Source organism: Cryptomeria japonica, chromosome 1, assembly GCF_030272615.1.
Source record: "Cryptomeria japonica chromosome 1, Sugi_1.0, whole genome shotgun sequence".
Taxonomy (NCBI): domain Eukaryota; kingdom Viridiplantae; phylum Streptophyta; class Pinopsida; order Cupressales; family Cupressaceae; genus Cryptomeria; species Cryptomeria japonica.
The window spans coordinates 243,931,195-243,952,039 of record NC_081405.1 but is presented as its reverse complement, the minus strand read 5'-3'; the positions used below and the strand labels follow the sequence as shown (position 1 = coordinate 243,952,039).

General features: G+C 33.5%; 1 protein-coding gene across 1 annotated transcript; it reads right to left on the bottom strand.

The window, feature by feature from the left end:
- Positions 1–1,549: 1,549 nt before the first annotated feature.
- LOC131032349 (aldehyde oxidase GLOX) lies at positions 1,550–3,816 on the bottom strand. The gene has a single exon (XM_057963295.2). The coding sequence runs from the start codon at positions 3,423–3,425 to the stop codon at positions 1,800–1,802; it is 1,626 nt and encodes a 541-aa protein (XP_057819278.2). The 5' UTR covers positions 3,426–3,816; the 3' UTR covers positions 1,550–1,799.
- Positions 3,817–20,845: the final 17,029 nt, after the last annotated feature.

The following is a 20,845-nucleotide window of genomic DNA, read 5'->3' as shown; positions in this document are numbered from 1 at the left end:
CTTTACATATGCACAAGCCAATTTTATTTTAACTAACATCAAAGTTATAACATGCTAGTCAATTAAAATTTACCCATAATAAAAAGTATGACATAGCTTCATTTTTTAATATATTTCTGACCCTCTTCTTTTTAAAGGTTATTATTTTATTTGTAAGGCTTTAAAAGGAACTTAAAACCTGTTATGTTCTTTTCATTTATTTCCATGTGATGTATAATATTTTTTATGCTTTGAGATAATACTTATTGTATATAAAAATATAAGTATATTAATATACTAACCATTTATGTATGCTATAACAAAGACACTACAACTTTATTACATAATTTTCATTTTGTCACAAAGTCAAAAGTTTTATAATCTTTTTTCTAGTATTAATATTATGAATGAAAGCACACATCTTTAATTTCTTCTTTATTACAAGGGATTTAATAAAATATCTCTTTTCTTCATAAAAATGTCTTGTGAGATTACATTAAATATAACCTTTTGTGATAGAAATTACAAGATTTTCATTAACATTGACCATTTCATAAAAAAATACCACATTTTATATGTCTCACATTGTAATTCCATGACAATAAATAATAATTTAAATTTTTCTTTTTACTTAAAAAAAATTAACTCCCTATTTTCATACTTCCTAAACTACTTTTAACTTGCTAACTTGACTAAAATTATTCATTAAATCTTTTTCTAACAACCTCTTACTTTATTTTTTACATAATTTAATATTTTACAACTAAGAATCTTTTACTTTTATTTCTTTATGTATTTCCTATTTACTTAATGATCCAAATTTACCATTTACTTTTGTTTTACTGTTCCTTGCATTACTTGAAAAATTTTACTTATTCTAATTGGTTATATTATTTAATATTTTACTTATTCTAATTATTTATATTATTTTTTAATCTTATTAATTTATTTGATTAATATTATTACCTTTTTACTGTGCATAACAGTGGAATTTAAAAAACTTCTAGAAAAAAATGTGACAAATTTTCCTCTGACGTTGGTTCTAATAGCTTTGCCATGGACTTTCTAATTCAATTTATTTGATTATTTTTTACAGTCTACAATCTACTTTGATTATTTCCAAATGTTGGTATTTTGTCTTCCTTGTTTAATTGTCTTCCATTGCTTGCTTCAGCGAAAATGACTCTGAATTGACATAGTTTTCTGCAGTAACGATCAATTAGCGAAGCGAGGACGATTTCTTTATTGATTTGTCATTTTTAAAGATTTTTCGTGCAGATTTGATGATATCAGGAACCCACGAAATTAATTTAATATGGAATTAGTCTAACATAAAAGCTGTCAAACGTACTTCGTTATTTTTTATGAGGATGATGTGTAATATTTTAGTTGACTTGTATTTTTGGAAAGCTTACCGACTAAAATAATTTAAGCTTTGATGATTCTGATTTCACCATCATACCTATCATCCCGTGTATTTTTCTAACTGTAATATTTTCTTAACGAGGTTAGTGATACCCTTCCCTAGTAAATAACAATTTGTAAGAAAGAACGAGTAATCGAAATCAGGTGAAGACAATAGAATACGCAGTGGCAAGAAATTTTATTCATAAAGAATTGTCAGGCCAGCTCTATCTGCAGTTTTATTTGACATCATACAGAGTATTGATTATTACCAATTGAATTTCAATGCGGTATATGAGTATATTTTGTGCTCAGACCGTTCCCTGAACTAAAGCCTAACAATACCAAGTTCCCAAACTTCCCATCCGTCTATATAATATATATATGGCTTCGCCAGAACAAAGAGAATATGCCTTCTAAGACACATGAACCCACTTGCCAACGCTTGGAATCCCGTTGTTAACCACAAATAGAATGTAGTACCCCGCCGGCGCAATAACGGAATTTGGAGGCGCCGTCACAACTGCATAGTACGTTCCTCTCACAGATTTCGGAGCACTTGATGCCAGAATGAGCAGCCTCTGGTTCATGGAAAACGAATGAGTTGTGAAGGAAGGGGCATACAAATGGAACCCAATATTCTGGGGAGTGTAATTGGAAACAGTGAACTGAACAGTGATGGTTTTGCCATAGTTTACTGAGGAAGAAGATAAGCCAGCTATTGTGGGCCTGTAGATCTGATAGGCTCTGTCTAAGTAATAAGGACTGTAAGCTTCAAGGCGAAGCTCTGTGGGATAAGTTGTTCCTGAGAGAACGTAGCCCACATGGGGATTCGATCCTCCGACGAAGATCCGTCCATCAGGCAAGACATTTGCACTGGAATGATACATTCTTGGAATGGTAGTGGCAGCAAGTGTTGAGAATCGATCCCCGGGCGATGAATTGGGCCTATAGAGGAAAGGAGCGAGGGCAGGATTTCTTCCCAGTTCCCATCCAGCAGTCCCACTCTGGGCTCCATTTATAATCAGAATTTCTCCGGTGGGTAGAATGAGCATGTCACCCATGACTCTCGGAGCAGGCATGTTTTCCATCGCCCAACCAGGGTTCGAATCCGTGATGACAATTCTCCCGCAGCTCTGAATTGCCGTGAGAAAATTCCCAGCATTGGCAGAAGTAAAGCCATTGTCAGGAGCGCCGCCACAGACGAGGATTTCAACTCTTTTAAACCCATCAGAAGCCACCAATGGCAGCATTGCAGATGACCCAGACGAAGGATAACTCCTCGCACCGCCAGACAAAGTGGGAAACGTCTTCACAACACGGTTGTTTTTATAATCAAGCAATATGGAGTCCTTGTTGGCAAAGACGAACAAATTTCCATCGGATGAGAGATGAAGAAAAGGGTACAGATTGTTCTCCACGTCCTTAACATTAGTCTGTGTTAAAAATGGCAGCTTGTAGTACCCTTCTCCAGACTTCTTGGGCACGAACTCATAAGAGAAAGCCCGTCTGCCTCCCACAACGATGATTCTGTTATCAGGCAGAATCTGATTCGTTGCATACCATCGATTATCAGCAAGCTTAGCCGACTGCGACTCGTCCCAGTCGCATGCAGAATTACTGCACGGCACAAAATAACGAACCGCCTTGCCGCCGTCGTTGTAGCCGCCGGTACTAACCAGGTCACCGTTGGCTGCAAACGACCCAGAGGAGCACCACGTATCGGTCATGACCATGAGAGGCCGCACGCCATTGGAAGCAATGTTGTACTCTATGGAGTGCGCCCAACAGTCGTGCTTGAGGGCCAAGTCGTTGTTATCATCTCTGCAACGACCACTGTCGAGACGCAACTGAGAAGCACCGTAGTCCGTCCGATCGAACATAACAACGGTGTCCTTATGCGTCGTGGTCATATGCATAGCCGACACGCCGCCATTGCTCACGACCAGCTGCCATGACCCGGCCTTCACATCCACAGCTCCACCACCCCACACGCCCCACAACAAAATCGTACACAACATTAATTCAATCATTCTTTCCATGGCTTACTGAAATCAATTGAATTGGAGGAATTCTAATAACATCCACAAAACTAGCAATCTAAAGAATCAAGAGTGGAAACTGTTAACAATTTTCAAAGTCCCTAACAGTTTTCAAGTACATCATGAGACCAACAATCTAAGAGACCAAAAGAGAGTTAAACCCCCTAACAGTTTTCAAAGAACTAAATAGCACTCGTCACTAAATGATAATGGCAGACAGACAGACTGATTTTGCTCTTTTGCTCTTCTCCCAAGGCCATTATCCTTATTTATACCCGCAGGAGAAGCATAATTCAACTTGCTGACGACGGCAGTCCAGGATATCTAAACTGCCACGTCGTTCAGAGAGAGTTGTTAATCAGGGAGTTCATAGCCTGACCCGCCACGTTGATCAGACGGAATTTTTGCATGTAGACGGAATTTTTTTGCGTGCTATATAGAGAGCTTCTGTACCATTCAAACACGTAAAAGGCGGGCACTTCCACGCGCTTTCAGTTTGCTCTCTGTTATTCGCTAAACGTCCCCATTTGTAATAATAATTGTCTTAATTCAGATGCGTGTATACAAGAGCTTTGAAAAGCCTCCGCAAGAAAACGCTTTGGAAAGAATCTCGTGCGCTGTGGAGATGGATGGCTACCTCTTTTAATGCATATCTATGTTTGAATATGAAAAATGCTACCTACTGTATTATTTTAATGCAAAAGCCTTTCCATGTTTTAATTCTTCGTTACTTCTTAATTTATTCTTTATTCTTCTTTTCTTTACTTTACTTTTATTTATTCTGTACCAACTTCTAGTTTCCGTTTAACTCTCTACTGTAAAACTCCATCATTATTATTATATATTTGTTTCCAGCATATACCATTTCTATCACAGAACGAGCTTTTTATTGACTAATGAATGGTATGGCCTAACAACCTTTACCATCAGACTCGTCAATTTAGACAGCTCTTGATTCACTGTTTCCGTCATCATCTGAATTTCTGAATTTCTGAATTCCGTGGGTGGAAAACTAATTGATCTGGAACTTGAAAATACAGCGATAGGAAAACTAATAAAAAAATGGCTCAAAAAGGTCAAGATCAAAGCCTCCACTGTACGGAGAGGTGTAAATTATTTGTTATTAGTTTGAGTGAATCTCTATATGCCACTCCTAATTCAATTTTCTTGCCAAATTCCAAATGGAATTCCTTTTCTGTTTGTTAACGTACCCACAAGGCACAATAAAATTCTAATACGTTCTCTCATGATCACGTGTTTATCCTTGTACCTCATGTATGAATTACAAGGCTGGATTCTATTGACATTACTTCCAATGTTTGTGTTTTGTCAACCATGTCCAGTCTTCACCAACAACTAAATATGACCCAGAGGGATCTTGGACCAAATTTTGTTGGAAGGTGATTTGAATTTGTAAGGAGAATATCACTAGCAGTTAAACATCAAGGTGCTATGAACGGTAGATAGGTATAAATATTTATAGTTTTATGCATATATTTCTGTTTTTGTTTGGTAATTGTTTATGTGCTATTTGGTTGAATGTAGTAGCAATTATTTATATTAGTATTTTGTAGATACAAATATAAGTATTTGTGTTTATCATAGTATATTCAAATATTGTTATCAAATTTTAAAAGGTGATAATTTAAATTATTATTTTTTAATGATTTTTCAAGAACAATGTGAATTCAAAGGTTAATTATATTTATTAATATTGATGATTATTTTTAAAACTTTTGAACTTGTAGTAGCATGATATTATGGTTAAGTTGTGGTGTTGTTGTTCTTGCTAACAAGGTTCGAACTCCACTAGGGTGCTATTGTTGAATATTTGAATGGGGATGAAGTTTCCCATAGCTCTAGGTCAAAAGTGTTTACCAAAAAGAAAAAAGAAAATAAGAGATATTGAAGACTTATACAAATAGCATATTTCTTGAATGTATTTGAATTGTTAATATTTGTTTACTATTACAATCAAATTTAATTTAAAATTACAATTTGTTGCAATTAATATAAATGTTTGATTTCAAAAATATTGACCAAGACATTCAAGCGGTAAGTGATTCTGACTTATGGCAATTCCTACTAGGTTTGATATTGATAGTTTGGTTCCCTTAGACTTGGATCGTAATATGATTATTTAGATGCTTCATTATATTTCTACTAAGCTCTTGTTCAAGGTGATGTGAATCTTATCTCACCACCAATCTATTTATCTATTGAACACTTAGCCATTTTTATCACTCATTTTGACAAAAATGCATTGTTATGCCATTGGATTTTCAAGTGAGCACACATCAAATTGAGAATGTTAAAATCATACTTATTAGGGAGTCTAACCTAGTCGATTTTCATTGAACTCTATGCATATTTAGGCTTTCATTTTCCTTATTTTAGTTTTTTTGTATTTATGTTTGTTTAGTTTTTTATTGCAATTACTATTCAAAATTTCACACAAACATATCTAGCATACTTGGGGAGACCCATGTCACAATTTGACCAATCAAAATTTTCTTTCTTTTCATTTTCTCTCATTGCTATTTTTGGTTGGTGAATGTGTCTCTAGATCAGAAAATAGGTCCTATGAATAATCAATTTTTTAATTGTTTCCATTTTCATGTGAGAACACATCCCATTGATTATATGGGTAAATCATACTTGTTAGGGAGTGCAATGTATAATTTTTTTAACTAAATTATATGTATACTTAAATTTTTTTCCTTAACTAATTTTTTTCTTTTTCTTTGTGTTTTTTTAATTTTTATTGCAATCATCATTCACATTTTCATGCACACTATGAGGCCCCATGTATAATAACCCCAATTGATCTCCAAAGACAATCAAACAAGGAATATACTATGGTCCAAAGGCATGGAAAGCTTGGACATTTCTCACCTTAATTAATTAGTTATAAATAGATCATTGTCCAAAGGTAGAATAAAATAGGTCAGTGAAAGGCATGTGTTTGTCTCACATAATATAGTTGTCCAAGGAAAGAGTACAATTGATTGATCAAAGGCATGTGGTTATCTCACACACTATCATTGTCTAATGAAGTATTACTAGAATATGCAAATTAACTAATGACATTAAAAAATAAGGAGGAGACACAATTTGGATCTTAACTAATTCAGTTGTTTTCAAGGGTTATGGATGTTGAGACACAACTTCTCACATCATGCCCCCTGATTTCATATTAAAGGATGATCATGAGTTCCTCACAAGCCATTTAAGAATTGTTTTTATAGTTGTTTCATAGTGCAAAACTCAACAAATACATTATACAGTCGAGAGGGGGTACATCTACCCACCCAATTACAAGCTGAAGGACACATAAGCACAAAGTTAATATTTAGACACATCGCTAAAAATTACAATAGGAGTATAAGGATCTTATCAAAAATAGCTATCCAATTGAGGCATAGCCTCTCATACATTCAATGCACATTCATAAAGTCATATTCAAAAACTACAATTACTTATTCTTATCAATTTTCCATTTTCAAACTAGTAATAATATCAGTCTTCACTATTTCTAACAGAACTTTACAATTCATTGACATCATCATTAATTTGATTTTAGCTTATTTTATTAATATATAAGTGATGAACAATCAAAATTATTGTTAAGTTATAACCATCTCTTTAATTAAATCAAAGGTGACATAAAAGATATCTATAACCCTACATACAATCGTTAAAAGTTGTTGGTTACCTATAGTTGATGTCTTAATCTATTAAATTGAAGGAAAATCCTAAGTGGCTTTACAAGGGACACTATAGTGGTATCTGATCCAGTAAACTTGCCAGCCTTTGGGTAAATATCAAAAAACTCGATTAATCATGGTAGACAAAGATATCAAGCCATTGACATGATCACTATATGAAGCAGACAACAAGCTTAGCACGCTCAATTGCAATCAAGGGATGATATCTTGAACATGCTTAAATTGGTAGAAGAATGTTTGATACACATTGAGGAAACATCAACTAAAATGTTAGATATAGCCCTTGTAGACACCTAAAATTGTCCAATCTAATTAAATAAATATTTTTATTTATTTAATTACTTTAGCCTAATTCTTCTATTAATTAAATAAATCCTTATTTATTTAATTAATTCATTTATCCTCTTCTAGACTTATTTCTCATTTAAATAAATACCTTTATTTATTTAAATTATCCTTTTCTTAAATTAAATAAATATCTTATTTATTTAATTGATCCCACTTCTTCTATTAATTAAATGAATCTTTATTTATTTAATTAATTCATTAGCCTTTTCTACCCATGACACATGTCATTCATCTCTTAATTCATACACTACCTACTCCTTTCATTATTTTATTATTTTCTTTACCTACCCTCTAATCATAGCCGACCTCTTTTACACCTCTTAATCTTATCCCTCCATTTCTTATAGTGCCTTCTATATAAGGAGATGCTTCCTTCATTATCAAACCCTGGACTAACTCACTATGCATTTAGCCCCGACTACACTTTCGAACTTGCATATGCAATCAAGCCTACTTGCAACCACATTTCCGTTCTTTGTTGAGCTCTTGTGCACATAAAATCTAAGAGCAAATATATCAAGCAAGATCAATGGAGATAGGAAGAATGGAGATTCAAACCCTATTGGACATGTGATGGTATAATCTTTGTGATTTCATTTGATTTGCATTGTCTTACGTAATCTTCATATGTTATGGTGGATCTTTGTTGTTGTTAGGCTAGGGTTTTGTGGTTGAATTCATTTAGTCTTTCAACATTGTTGTTATCCATTTTCACCATAAACAACCCTAAGCCCTATAATGAATACCTTGAAATAACTCAATGGTTGTGGCATCATGATAAGGGGACCAAATTGTTGGTTACCTCTTGTTTAAGTAAGATAATGAGAATTTGGGTACCTATAGTTTCTTATGATGACAAAACAATGAAAGAAGTATTACACCAGATTGTAGATGGTTTCAATAATTTGTATGACATCAATAGTACACATTACTCAAGAAGGTTGACCATATTAAAAATATTTGTAGAAATCAGGATGAGTAACCTTATTGTAGACTTAGGGTTACAAGACCTAATCTACAACATGTTCCATCACTTATTTGATATGATAAGGATGATTTTGTAGCCAGGAAAGACATTATGATTCTCACTATCAAAGATAGCAATATTTTCTCCCAAAGTCATCATGTTTATGCTATGGACAATTTGGAAACTATAATGGACTCCCTCTTCATCTATTTATACATTTTTTCATGATGTGTTCACATAATGCAAGTGAAAATTAAAACCTCACTTGAACATAGAAGAGAAAGAGAAATCAATTCAAAAAATGAATGAGAGGAAGGTCTTTTAGATGTACATATAGAAAATGAATGCGAGGAAATGCTAGATATGGAAATTTTTGATAAGGAGCAAGATGAATCTTCATACATTTATTCTATCACAAATCCATTACGTACATGGAATCATGAGGTAGCTAGATGGCATGAGGTATTAGATTTATACAAGAAAGAAAATGATAAGTGGATAGATGTTCATAAGACCTTTCAAGATTCTGAAAATTTTGAATGTAGTAACTAAACACTTAAAGGGGAAAGAAGACAAATGAAAAACTAAGGAAATAGAAGAATTAGAAAAAACACATGAAACCTATGATAATAGTCCCAAAGAATCAACTAATATAAGTTTAGACTAGCTACAAGTTGATTTTGATTTTAGAATTAAGAGTAACTCTAGGTTTATTGTTAATCCTTTATTTGATGTTCAAAATAATGCATTTTATGACAAAATTCTCTTTGAGTTGAATAAATAAGTTATTCATGAATATTGTGATGAGTTTGAAGACAATAATTGAACTTGGGACCTGAGAATTTTCATGATGAATAGATCGCATGGTCGTGGATTGTTTCATAGTATGATAGCATTCAACAAATGTTATAAGTTTAGTGGAAATGACATGAAGAAAGGAATATGTGTTAGAGCATTATATATACTTATTTGAGACCCTAATATTGATATGATGGTTTGAGATTTCTTGTGGGAAATAAATTTCAAGGAGGGAAGATTATCATAACCCTAGCCAATCTCTAAATCTAATCAAGCATGGAATATAGTATGGTCCAAATACATGACAAGCCAGTGATATTCCTCACCTTAAATAGTTAGCTATAAATAGATTACTGTCCAAAGAAAGAATAAAGTAGGTTGATCAAAGGGATGTGGTTGTCCCACACAATATTGTTGTCCAAGGAAAGAGTACAAGGGATTGATAAAAGGCATGCAGTTGTCTCACACACTATCATTGTCCAAGGAAGGATTATTGCGATCTACAAATTAACTAATTACATTAATTAACAAGGTGGAGCAACAATTTGGCACTTAACTAATTCAATTGTTTTCATGGGTTATAGATGTTGAGATACAACTTCACACATCATTCCCCCTCATTTAAAATTAAAGGATGATCATGAGTTCCTCAGAAGGCATTGATAAATTCTTTTATACTTGTTTCATACTATAGTGCTCAACAAATCCATTATACAGTTGAGTAAGAGGGGGTATCTATCCACCCAATTACAAGGTGGAGGACACATAAGCACAAAGTTACTATTGAGACACAACACCAAGGATTATAGTAGGAGTATAAGGATCTAATAGAAAATAACTATCTAATTGAAGCATAACCTCTCATACATTCAACGAACGTTCATAAAGTCATTCAAAAACAATAATTTTTTATTCTTATCAATCTTCCATATTCAAACTAGTAATAATATTAGACTTCGTTATTTCAAATAGAGCTTAAAAATTCATATTAGAGGCATGAAATTATTATTGATTTCATTTTACCTTCTTTTATTAATATATAAGAGATAAACAATCAAAATTATTGTTAAGTTGAAACTATTTCTTTATTTAAATTTAAGGTGACATAATAGATATGTATAAGCTTGTATACAGTCCTTGAAAATTATATTTTCCTTGTCATAGATGATATCTTAATCTATTATATTCAAGGAAAAATATAAGTGTCTATAAAAGGGACACTACACCATCTTCAATCTCCTTTTAATTCATTCTATTTTGATTCTTATATTGCATTGATAGGTAGTTTATGCTATTTGATTTATACATTTGTGCGAGACTTTATTGTCACTCATTGGATCTTAGACATAGACTTTAGTATGATGCTACATAATTCATTATATTGTTCTAATCTCTATATATTATGGTAATTATGGTATATCTATCTCATGGATATATTGATCATATGCTAGGAGTTTATTTAAATAATACCATTTCATGATAAATCCTAGTAAATGAATGTTGACTTATGATTACTAATTGTCTTTGAATTTTTTAATAATGTGAATTATGAACTCAAGAATTATTTAAATGATTTCTTATGAAATGGTTCTTTTATGACAAGGTTTTAAATTGAGTTAAATTAGAATTATTTAGATAATACCATAATGATAAATCCTAGTCAATGAGTGTTGACTTATGATTATGATTTTTGTGTGAATAGTTTTTATGATGTAAATTATGAACTCGAGAATTACTTAAATGATGTCTTATGAAATGATGCTTTTATGATAACATTTTAATTGAGTTAAATTAGAATTTTTTTTTATTACTATTCATGAAGGTGTTGGATTAATTAGTTTTATGTGTTATGTGTATTAATTATAGTAGCATAAAATTGTATTTCAATGCTTCAATTATATATATAATTTATGTATAATGCATAAACATTCTATAACTAGTATGCAGCTAAAATGCTTAATTATGTTTCTCAACTAGGGATAATCCTAACTCAAATAAAAGAGTTAGGGTCAATTATTGTGCATAAATTAAGTATTGTGGTGTATAGTAATGTGAGTCTAATTATGAGTACCGATTTTGGTTGTGAGAAAAATATTATATTGTTAAGCTTTTTTTTCTTTTTCTTAAAGTATTATTATCCTTCTTTTTGAGTGTTTATGATTATGGAAACATGTATTTTTAGAAAAAAGTAACACCTAGGTTATATGTTTATGGGTTAAGGTTATTTCCAATCTTGAAGGGGTTAAAATATTAAGTTTTTACACTCTAAGAATATAATATTCTAAAAGTGACGAGATATGGAGGTGGTTGGGATGGATAAGATGCCATTCCAAGCCATCCTTTGAATTTGTTGAGAATAAAAGGATTTTATTTAGGTTAACAAATGGATGGGCCACTTGGAGTTTTTTCAAGGATAAGAATCAACAACTGGAAGGTGTAGGTTGTGGTAAGGTGTCAATTATATTTTTGTTTTTAGTGTTTTTATAGATGGTATGACGAGATGCCACTTGTCATTTCCACACCTATTGATGCAAGAATGCCCCCTTCCTACATATTGATGAAAGAAAGATAGAGTGAGAAGATGATGTAGTGTCATTAATTGTAACCCCTTACAATTTCACACTCCCTTTTGGTCCCTTGATTTAGTGTTCCTACTCATAGCTTATTTCAAGCTAATTTTATCCTTGTGACTAGAAAAATATTATAATAACATGTTAATTTGGTGATAAGATCCTATGTTATAGACCTTTACATTCCTCATCTACCTTTGTTTCACCCTTCTTTGGGTGCACTATGGTGCTACGCACTATAGTCCTAGTGGACTAGGGAACTAGATGGCATAGTCCTCTTGAAATGGGCTAAAAGTCAAACATTTAACTAGTTCCTGCATATTTTATTATGATTGTTGGAAGTCTTCCAAATTTATAAAATACCTTGGGAATCCTATATAAAAGAATAATTACTAGTTCCTTTTAATACTAGATAATCATAAATCAAGTTCATAATCCTAGAGCAGACATTACGAGTCAATTTATTCAAACTTGAGAACTATCGAGCAACAAGCTACAACAATCTGCATGCATATTTGTTTTCATGATAGATCTTATCTTTTGATGTCATATTATTGTATCAACCATTGAGGGTCCTATCCAAAGAGAATTACATCATGACAATTATCAAGCTTGATGTATAATCTTGCCAAATTTAATATGTTACTTTAGATTTAGCCTTTGTCCTACCAAGGTAAGCTCTCTTTCTAATAACAATTGATATAGTGGAGGTTACTTCCTACCTAGGGTTTGACTTAGGTAAACCCTTATACATCCAAACACTTTTACTCCCCTTTATGTGTGTCGGTGTTAGATCTGATGAAAGAGAGTTGCAAATTCACAAAGTGCAGACACAGATACATATTTCCAAATTCTAAATAGGTGAGAAACCCATGTCATTGGCAACTCACTCAAGTATTCGACACTTTTTTACTAAAATTTTGGGAGGATAAACTATAGAGAATCCTAACAAAAAATTCACACATTCGAGCTAACAAAGACAACCTTGCAGAGTGTTTTCTCATTCTCTAGAGCAGTACTTTCAAGACCAAATTATAGACACAAGTTTCTCTCTATATCTCATTTCCATTTATAAGTTTATTTTTTAATTTATAATTCTGAATATTCTTGTTCATGATGTTTCTTTTAATTTCCTAGATCTTTACCTAGTTCTTGCATATAATCATCATCAATCAATCAAAAAATTAAAATGGAGAATAATCACATACATCATCTAGCTCTCCTTTAAGAATTGAAGTTGGATTTTTTAGACTTGAGTGAATATTGTCATTGTTGTCATTGATGTCAGACAAGTTATCCAGTTTCATGTAGATGATATATGCAGATGATATATACGTGCAGATGATGTATGCAATTTTTGGTATTGCTAGAAGTCATGAAAGAAAGATCCTCATCTCTGGAATCCTGAACTATGCGTATTGTTTTGGTCCCACTATCAGTGGTGTGCTCCAGTATCAATTGTTTTAGTTATATCTTTCATGTCAAATGATTCGGTATCTACGGTATGCATGGTATTTGTATTTTAGAGTTTGGAATTCCTATGCATGGAGTTTTGTGCTATGGGTCAGCATCTATGGGTTCGTTTGACCCATTTTCTATTCCAAAATTAAGGTATATGCATCGAAGAATGAATTGTGTAAAGGAAGCGTGTAGAGATCTTTCAAAGGTGGACTTGGTTACAATGTTTTTGTTTAAGGCTTAATTGGATAACGTGTTGATCCGAGCAGCTTATTACTTGTTCTTGGCCGATATATTATCCCACTGTGTAAGCTTTCTGGTATATATAGTGTTGGCAACATGGCAACAACAATGAAGTAAAACTGAGAGGGGGGCTGAATCAGTTTTCACCAAACTCAAACAAATTAACCTCAACTTTATATCTGATGAATAAAAACAATAGAAAAGATAAAGAGAACATCAAAAACACACATAACACATGGATTTTTTATGTGGAAAACCCTATCAAGGAAAAAAAACATAGTGGGAACCTACCCACAATATGATGATACTCTGTAGTAGTATGTGTAAATATTACAATGGAGAATGCACATGAATTCAGGCACACTGCCTAGAACTCATTGCTCAAAAAAACAAAGGGAAATAACCCTGGGAAGGCTCACTTGCTTACAAAGATTGAACAAAAATCTGAATTACATGAACTGATGCAGAGGATGGAGGATCTAATTTCAAACTTGTAGACTTAAGTATAATATGGACCCAGACCCCTATGCTTCAATGGTGTCTCAAGTGCTCACAATGCCTCAATAGGCTCCAAACTTGACTTCACCTTAACCAGGTGTTTCCTCCACCTCCACACACATAAAAAAAATTCAACTAACATGTCTCCAAGGTTACCAAGCCCTCAACTCATCAACTGATACAAAAACCCAGTTTTAGCCCTTCACTAGGCCTAGTTTCCTAGTAGCCTGCTGGACTGTTTTTGGCTCTTTTCACACACATTTCCCAAAACATGGACCAATGTTATGACTGATTTAGATGAATCATATACACACATACCAACAACCAAAGTCTTTCCTAGGGTTGTTTTGGAACAAAGTCTTCAAAAAATGGCTATCCTCAATCCCCAAGAGGGCTAATTATGTCCACTTTGTGAAGGAAGTACCCTCCAAAATCAAAACCAGATTAAACCCTTTTGTACAGTCTCTTATTATGTTTCCAAACCAAGTATTTTTAAGGTCTTAGGTCTTGTTTGCACTCCTAGATACCCAAACACCAAAAACCTCACTAAATCAACCTTACAACTAGGGCTTTCTAGAAATCTCACTTCCAATCACTTCCAGAATCCACCAAAGGTTGATTCAAAATGTATTTATAATATATTCACTGATTCAATCATAAAAATGACCCCTCCTTAAGGCCAATCCTTTGATGCTACAACTATGGCATGAAGCCCATGCATTTTCCCAATCAAAACTCTTGGTGTACACCTGCAACTTCACATCTCCAGCATGTTATAAGGGTTAGAAATGTATTATACATGTTAGGCAGAGCCTCTCCTATGAGAATCAGATTCTTACATCCATAGAGGGGCTCCAAATTCCATTTTGGGCCTTCAATGCTAATGAAAAACTCAGAAAATTTAGGATAGTCAACACTAATAACAAAATATGAGCAAAAATTTCTATAAAAGCATTCAAATAAATGTTCAATACTGATCCCTAAATTCCTTGAGTCTCCACCATGAACATACAATACTTCCCAATCAATAAACCATCAATAAAATCAAAGGAAATGCAAGAAATGCTTAGTTTTTATTGATTTTACTGTTCTGTTCATACTATGTTCGTACAGTACATCCAACCCAGCCAAAATGACATTAAAAAGCTTTATAAATCCTTCCTCTAACTTCCCAAACCAAAATCCAATTAGTTTGAGTGATTAGAGTGACAAAACAACTCATAAACCACTTTCCCTCCAAAACTGTAACTAGCCATTAGAATTCAAAATTTTTATTTCTAACTTTATTTCTAAAGCATTTCATCAACTAAAACCTATCCTAATCAAATTATTTTGACATGATATGACCATTAAATCATATTATAACCCTATTCAACCTATCTAGACTCCTAGGCATCATTTGCCCAATTACATAGCATTTTGGTCCTAAGGCCTTTATTAGGACCTTTAGGACTTTTATACATTTTATTATATTCATCATTACAATAGGCCATTATAGGCTTCAATACCCTCCAATTCACTTTATTTGCTTCATGATTCCACCCTTGCATCTTCCTAGTCTTCTTAGTCTTGTAGGTTTTTCAGGGTGCTCCTGCACCATAAGCTAAAGGAATAGCATCTCCAAATGCCTGATCACAGTTCCAGTTAAGCACATTGTTTGCACAACAACTCTTCTCTTCTCTTCTCCACTAACAAAAGACAAATTCCCTTGTTATCTCATACAATACTCTCACAGATCATATATCCAACCACAGACATGCATCTTACATGATTACAATACTTATTTATGCAAATCATCAGCCTTAACCTTAAGGTTGGCTCAACACATAAGACCTAATTAAAAAATGAAATCACATGATACATAATCCATAACCAGACTAATAAAATGTTAGAAAGGACATATCATGGACCCAAATTAAAACCTCAAACACACAACACCATCAAATAATTTTCCAAGATCATTCGCAACACGCTAAACCACAGAATATGTCACATAACACTAAGAACACCATCGGACCAATAAAATATTCAATAATGCACACCACGATCAACGTGAACCACCAAACTGAATAGAACACAATCATAGAACATCAAAAAGAAACATGAAATCAACCACAATAACCGCAACAACTCAAATAACAAGAATCATCATTATACCATCACCGGAGCTCAAGAACACCAACTGACAAACTGAAAGATATGCTTGTGAATTTCCAAATCATGAATCATCCAATCAAAGGACACACCTGAACATTCCAAACACTCTTCAAAATCTGCAACTCAAGATATTATCATTCTGGAGCAATATGGAACAAATACCACAACTCTGCTACATTGACCACTAAAAAAACCAACCACATACCGGACCTCATAAGTCGACCAAATCACCACATAGATTCATAAAAATCATACCGAATCAACCAAAGATAAGTATCTCAAAATCCATTAATCCGCATCAACACATCTACAACATATCACCCAAACCAACTCTCTACATCAAACCAATTCCCTGAAATACAAGAATATGTTGACATTAATAACAACAACTCATTCCAACAACTCTAATATCCACAATCTCCCCCTTTGGTATTGATGGAAACATATGAATGTGAAAAGCAATCAATGAAAAGAAAGAAATCAACTCCAACAATCTCCCCCTGAGATCATAAGGATCATCTCCCCCTTTGACAAACAACTCAAAATACTTCATCAAACAGAGATAAGTATCTCAAAATGCACCAAAAGATTGACCTGTTAATGCCCAATACAATCACTAGACTTATAGAATTGACAGGAGGAAATTAAGTCATGTCACAAACCTGAGCACTGTGTTGCACAACATAAGGAGACCAAGGGCGCACACCTTGCAACAATCCCCCTAGTGCAAGAGAGGGTTTGAACCTATGACCAAGATCTAATACCACTTCTTACAAGTGTGGTTGTCGTTGCACCCAAAGATTGACCTGTTAATGCCCGATACAACCAGTAGACTTATAAAATCCATAAGAGGCAGTTAAGCCATGTCACAAACTCAAGCATTGTGTTGCACAACATAAGGAGACCAAGGGAGCACACCTTGCAACATGGATAAACTCACAAATATGAACAAGTGAACCATACACGGACTACTGCCCTGGAGCAGCAACACCCATTCATTAATCCGGATAACATAATAAGACTATGAAGTCTACCGGATCAATGCAACTCAAGACATCTAGTTCATAGTAGGAGGGGAATCACTCCTAACTTCTCTCTCAGATATACACATGTTTCTGGAGGCAAAGGCTTAGTAAATATATTTGTAATCTATTCCTTTGTAGTTACATACTCCAATCTGACTTCATTCTCATTCACCTTCTCTCTCAAGAAATGAAACTTGATTGATATATGCTTTGTCTTATAATGCAACATCGGGTTCTTGGAAATATTGGTAGCACTAGAATTGTCACAATATATAATAGTAGGCTCATTATAAACAAATCTAATATCCTTCAACATCTACTTCATCCAAAGTACCTGAGTATAGTTGCTAGCAACAACAATGTATTCAGCTTTTGTAGTAGATAAAGAAATAGAATCTTGCTTCTTTCTTGCCCAAGAAATCAACTTCTTTCCCAAAAAGACTACTCCACTGGTAGTTTTGTTCTGGTCATCAACATCACCTGCCCAGTCAGCATCAATATAAGCATTTAAAGTAAAATCATCATTCTTCGGATACCACGAACCATAATCAACTATTCCCTTCAAGTATTTCAATATCCTCTTCACAGTAGTAACATGACTTTCCTTAGGATTGGCCTGAAATCTTGCAACAAGACATACAACATTCATAGTGTCGGGTCTAGTCTAAATCAAATATAGCAGTCCACCAATCATATATCTATACAGGGTCTAGTTAGCCTTCAGAGATTCATCATCTTTTGACATCTTGCATCCAGTCACCATAGGAGTTCCAACAGATTTGGAATCATCTAATCCAAACTTCTTCAACAATTCCTTCACATACTTAGATTGGGATATGAAAATGTCTTTGTCTATCTGTGTAATTTGTATTCCTAGAAAGAATTTTATCTCACCTATCATAGACATCTCAAATTCTTTTTGCAAATCATCAACAAATTTCTTACTCAAATCATCATCTCCTTCAAAAATAATGTCATCAACAAAGACTTCAACAATCAAAATATTATCATTATCAATCTTGAAGTGCAAATTACTATCAGTAGTACCTTATAGAATCCCAATTTCATCAAATAGTTGTCCAAACTAACATACCAAGCTCTAGGGGCTTGTTTGAGTCCATACAATGCTTTCTTCAATCTACATACCATGTCTTCTTCATCTGTCAATGAAAATCCATTTGGTTTCTCAATGTAAACTTCCTCTTCCAATTCACCATTAAAAAAGGATGACTTCACATCCATCTGATATACCTTGAACTTCTTATGAGCAACATATGCAAGAAATAGTCTAAAAACTTCAATTCTATCCATCAGAGCAAAAGTCTCCTCAAAATCAATACCTTCCATTTGTGAATATCCCTTACATACCATTCTTGTTGTGTTTCTAACAACTTGTCCATCTTCATTCAGCTTATTTTGGAACACCCATTTAGTACCAATTACATTCTTATCCTTAGGTCTCAGAACAAGTTCTCATATTTTATTCTTTTCAATCTGATCTAACTCTTCTTCCATAGCTTTTATCCAATTTTCATCTTTACAATCTTCAGCAACATCTTTAGGCTCAATTTTAGAAATCAAACATATCTCTTTAGTAGCAATCTTTCTCCTAGTCATCATACCTTTATTTTTATCACCAATAATCTGATTCTTTGAATTATTTAATCTTACATACATGGGGGCCTTCTGATCATTTTGATTTTTAGTCTCTTGAACTTCTTCACCGACAACAACATCTTGAATTACTCTCTCTTCCAGATCAGTTTGCTTCATACTTGGAGTCTGCACTTGCTTTGAAGTAACATCCTAATCATCAAACTCATATCCGCATGCTCTGATTTGCTTCTCATGATTCTCATCAACTTTCACATTCCTAATTTCCACTATCTTTCTCGGTCTTTTGTTGTAACACTAGTAGGCTTTTCTCTTAGTAGAGTATCCCAAAAAGATTCTTTCATCACATCTTGCATCAAATTTTCCTATATCCTCATCTCTTTTGATATAAAATTGCTTCCAAAGATTTTGAAATATCTAACTGTAGGAATATGACCAAACCATAGTTCATAAGGAGTCTTACCAGAATCACCTTTTATATACACTCGGCTGAATGTGTATACATCAGTGCTAATGGCTTCTCTTCAATAGATATGCTTAACATTTCCTTTAATTATCATAGTTCTAGCAGCATCCAAAACAGTTATGTTCTTCCTTTCAACAACTCCATTATGTTGAGGGTTCTTAGAGTAGATAACTATCTCTTGATTCCATGTTCTTCACAAAAAGAATTAAACTCACTGGAAATGGATTCTCCTCCTCTATTAGACCTTAGACATTTCAACTTCAATCGTGTCTCTGTCTCCACTCTAGCTTTGAATATTTTGAATTTCTAGTGCTTCAGATTTCTCCCTTAGAAAAGTGACCCACATCATCCTAGAATAGTCATCAATCAACAACATAAAGTATTTGTCTCCCTGCAAGCTTCTCACCCTAGAAGGTCCACACAACTCAGTATGCACAAAGATCTAATAATCCATTAGATGTGTGCAGTTTTCTCTTGAATGAAATTATTGTTTTCTTTCCCAATTGACATTCTTTACATACCAGATTAGTAAACTTCACTATCTTAGGCAAATCTCTAACAACTTGAGTAGGACTAATCTTAATCATGCAGTCAAAGTTAACATGACAAATTCTCTTATGCCACAACCAACTCTCATCAATCTGAGCAATCAAATAACTTTTCTCACTAGCATTCAGATGAAATATGTTACCTTTAGTTTTAGTACCTAATGCAATCTCTATACCAGAGCTATTCAAGATCTTATATTTCCCAATCTTGAATTGTAAATCATATCCCTTATCAACCATCTATCCAACACTCAAAATATTATGCTTCAAACCTTTAACATATAAAACATCATCAATATTATGATTACCATCAAGAGAAATAGAACCTCTACCATGGATTACACAAGCTTTGTTGTCTCCAAATCTCACTACACCGCCATAATACTTCTCCATATTCACAAATTTACCTTTATCACTTGTCATGTGATGTGAACAACCACTATCAATCACCCATTCATCTTTCTTATCAATCTTAGCAGCCAAAGATTTATCTTCAATAATATAACTTGTAGAATCAACAGATGCCAAATCATCTTCCTTTATAGCAATGAACACAAATTCACCTTCTGAATTCCCTTTCTTAGACTCTTCATTTGTCACACCTTCATCAATAGCATAATAAACTTCTTTTGATATATATACTTTCGATTAGGCTTGTAAGGCTTATCATATTTTGACAATCTTTCTGCTCTTTCATGACACCTAGAAGCAAAATGGCCTATCTTATTGCATAAAAAACATTTCAAAGGTAACTCCCCTTCATACTTATTGGCTCCCTTAGGCAATCTTCTAGAAATAAGTGCTTCAAGCTCTTCTAGTTCTCTCTCTTGTTCTTCCATCTCTCTCATTTCTCTTTCATACTTGGAAACCCTAGTTGAAATCTCTCCCAGATCATACTTCTACTTCCCGAATACAGTAGCTTTAAATGCAATCTTAGTTTTTCCATGTGATTCACCAAGTTTGCTCAATTCAAAAATAGCAAGCTTACCAACTAGCATAT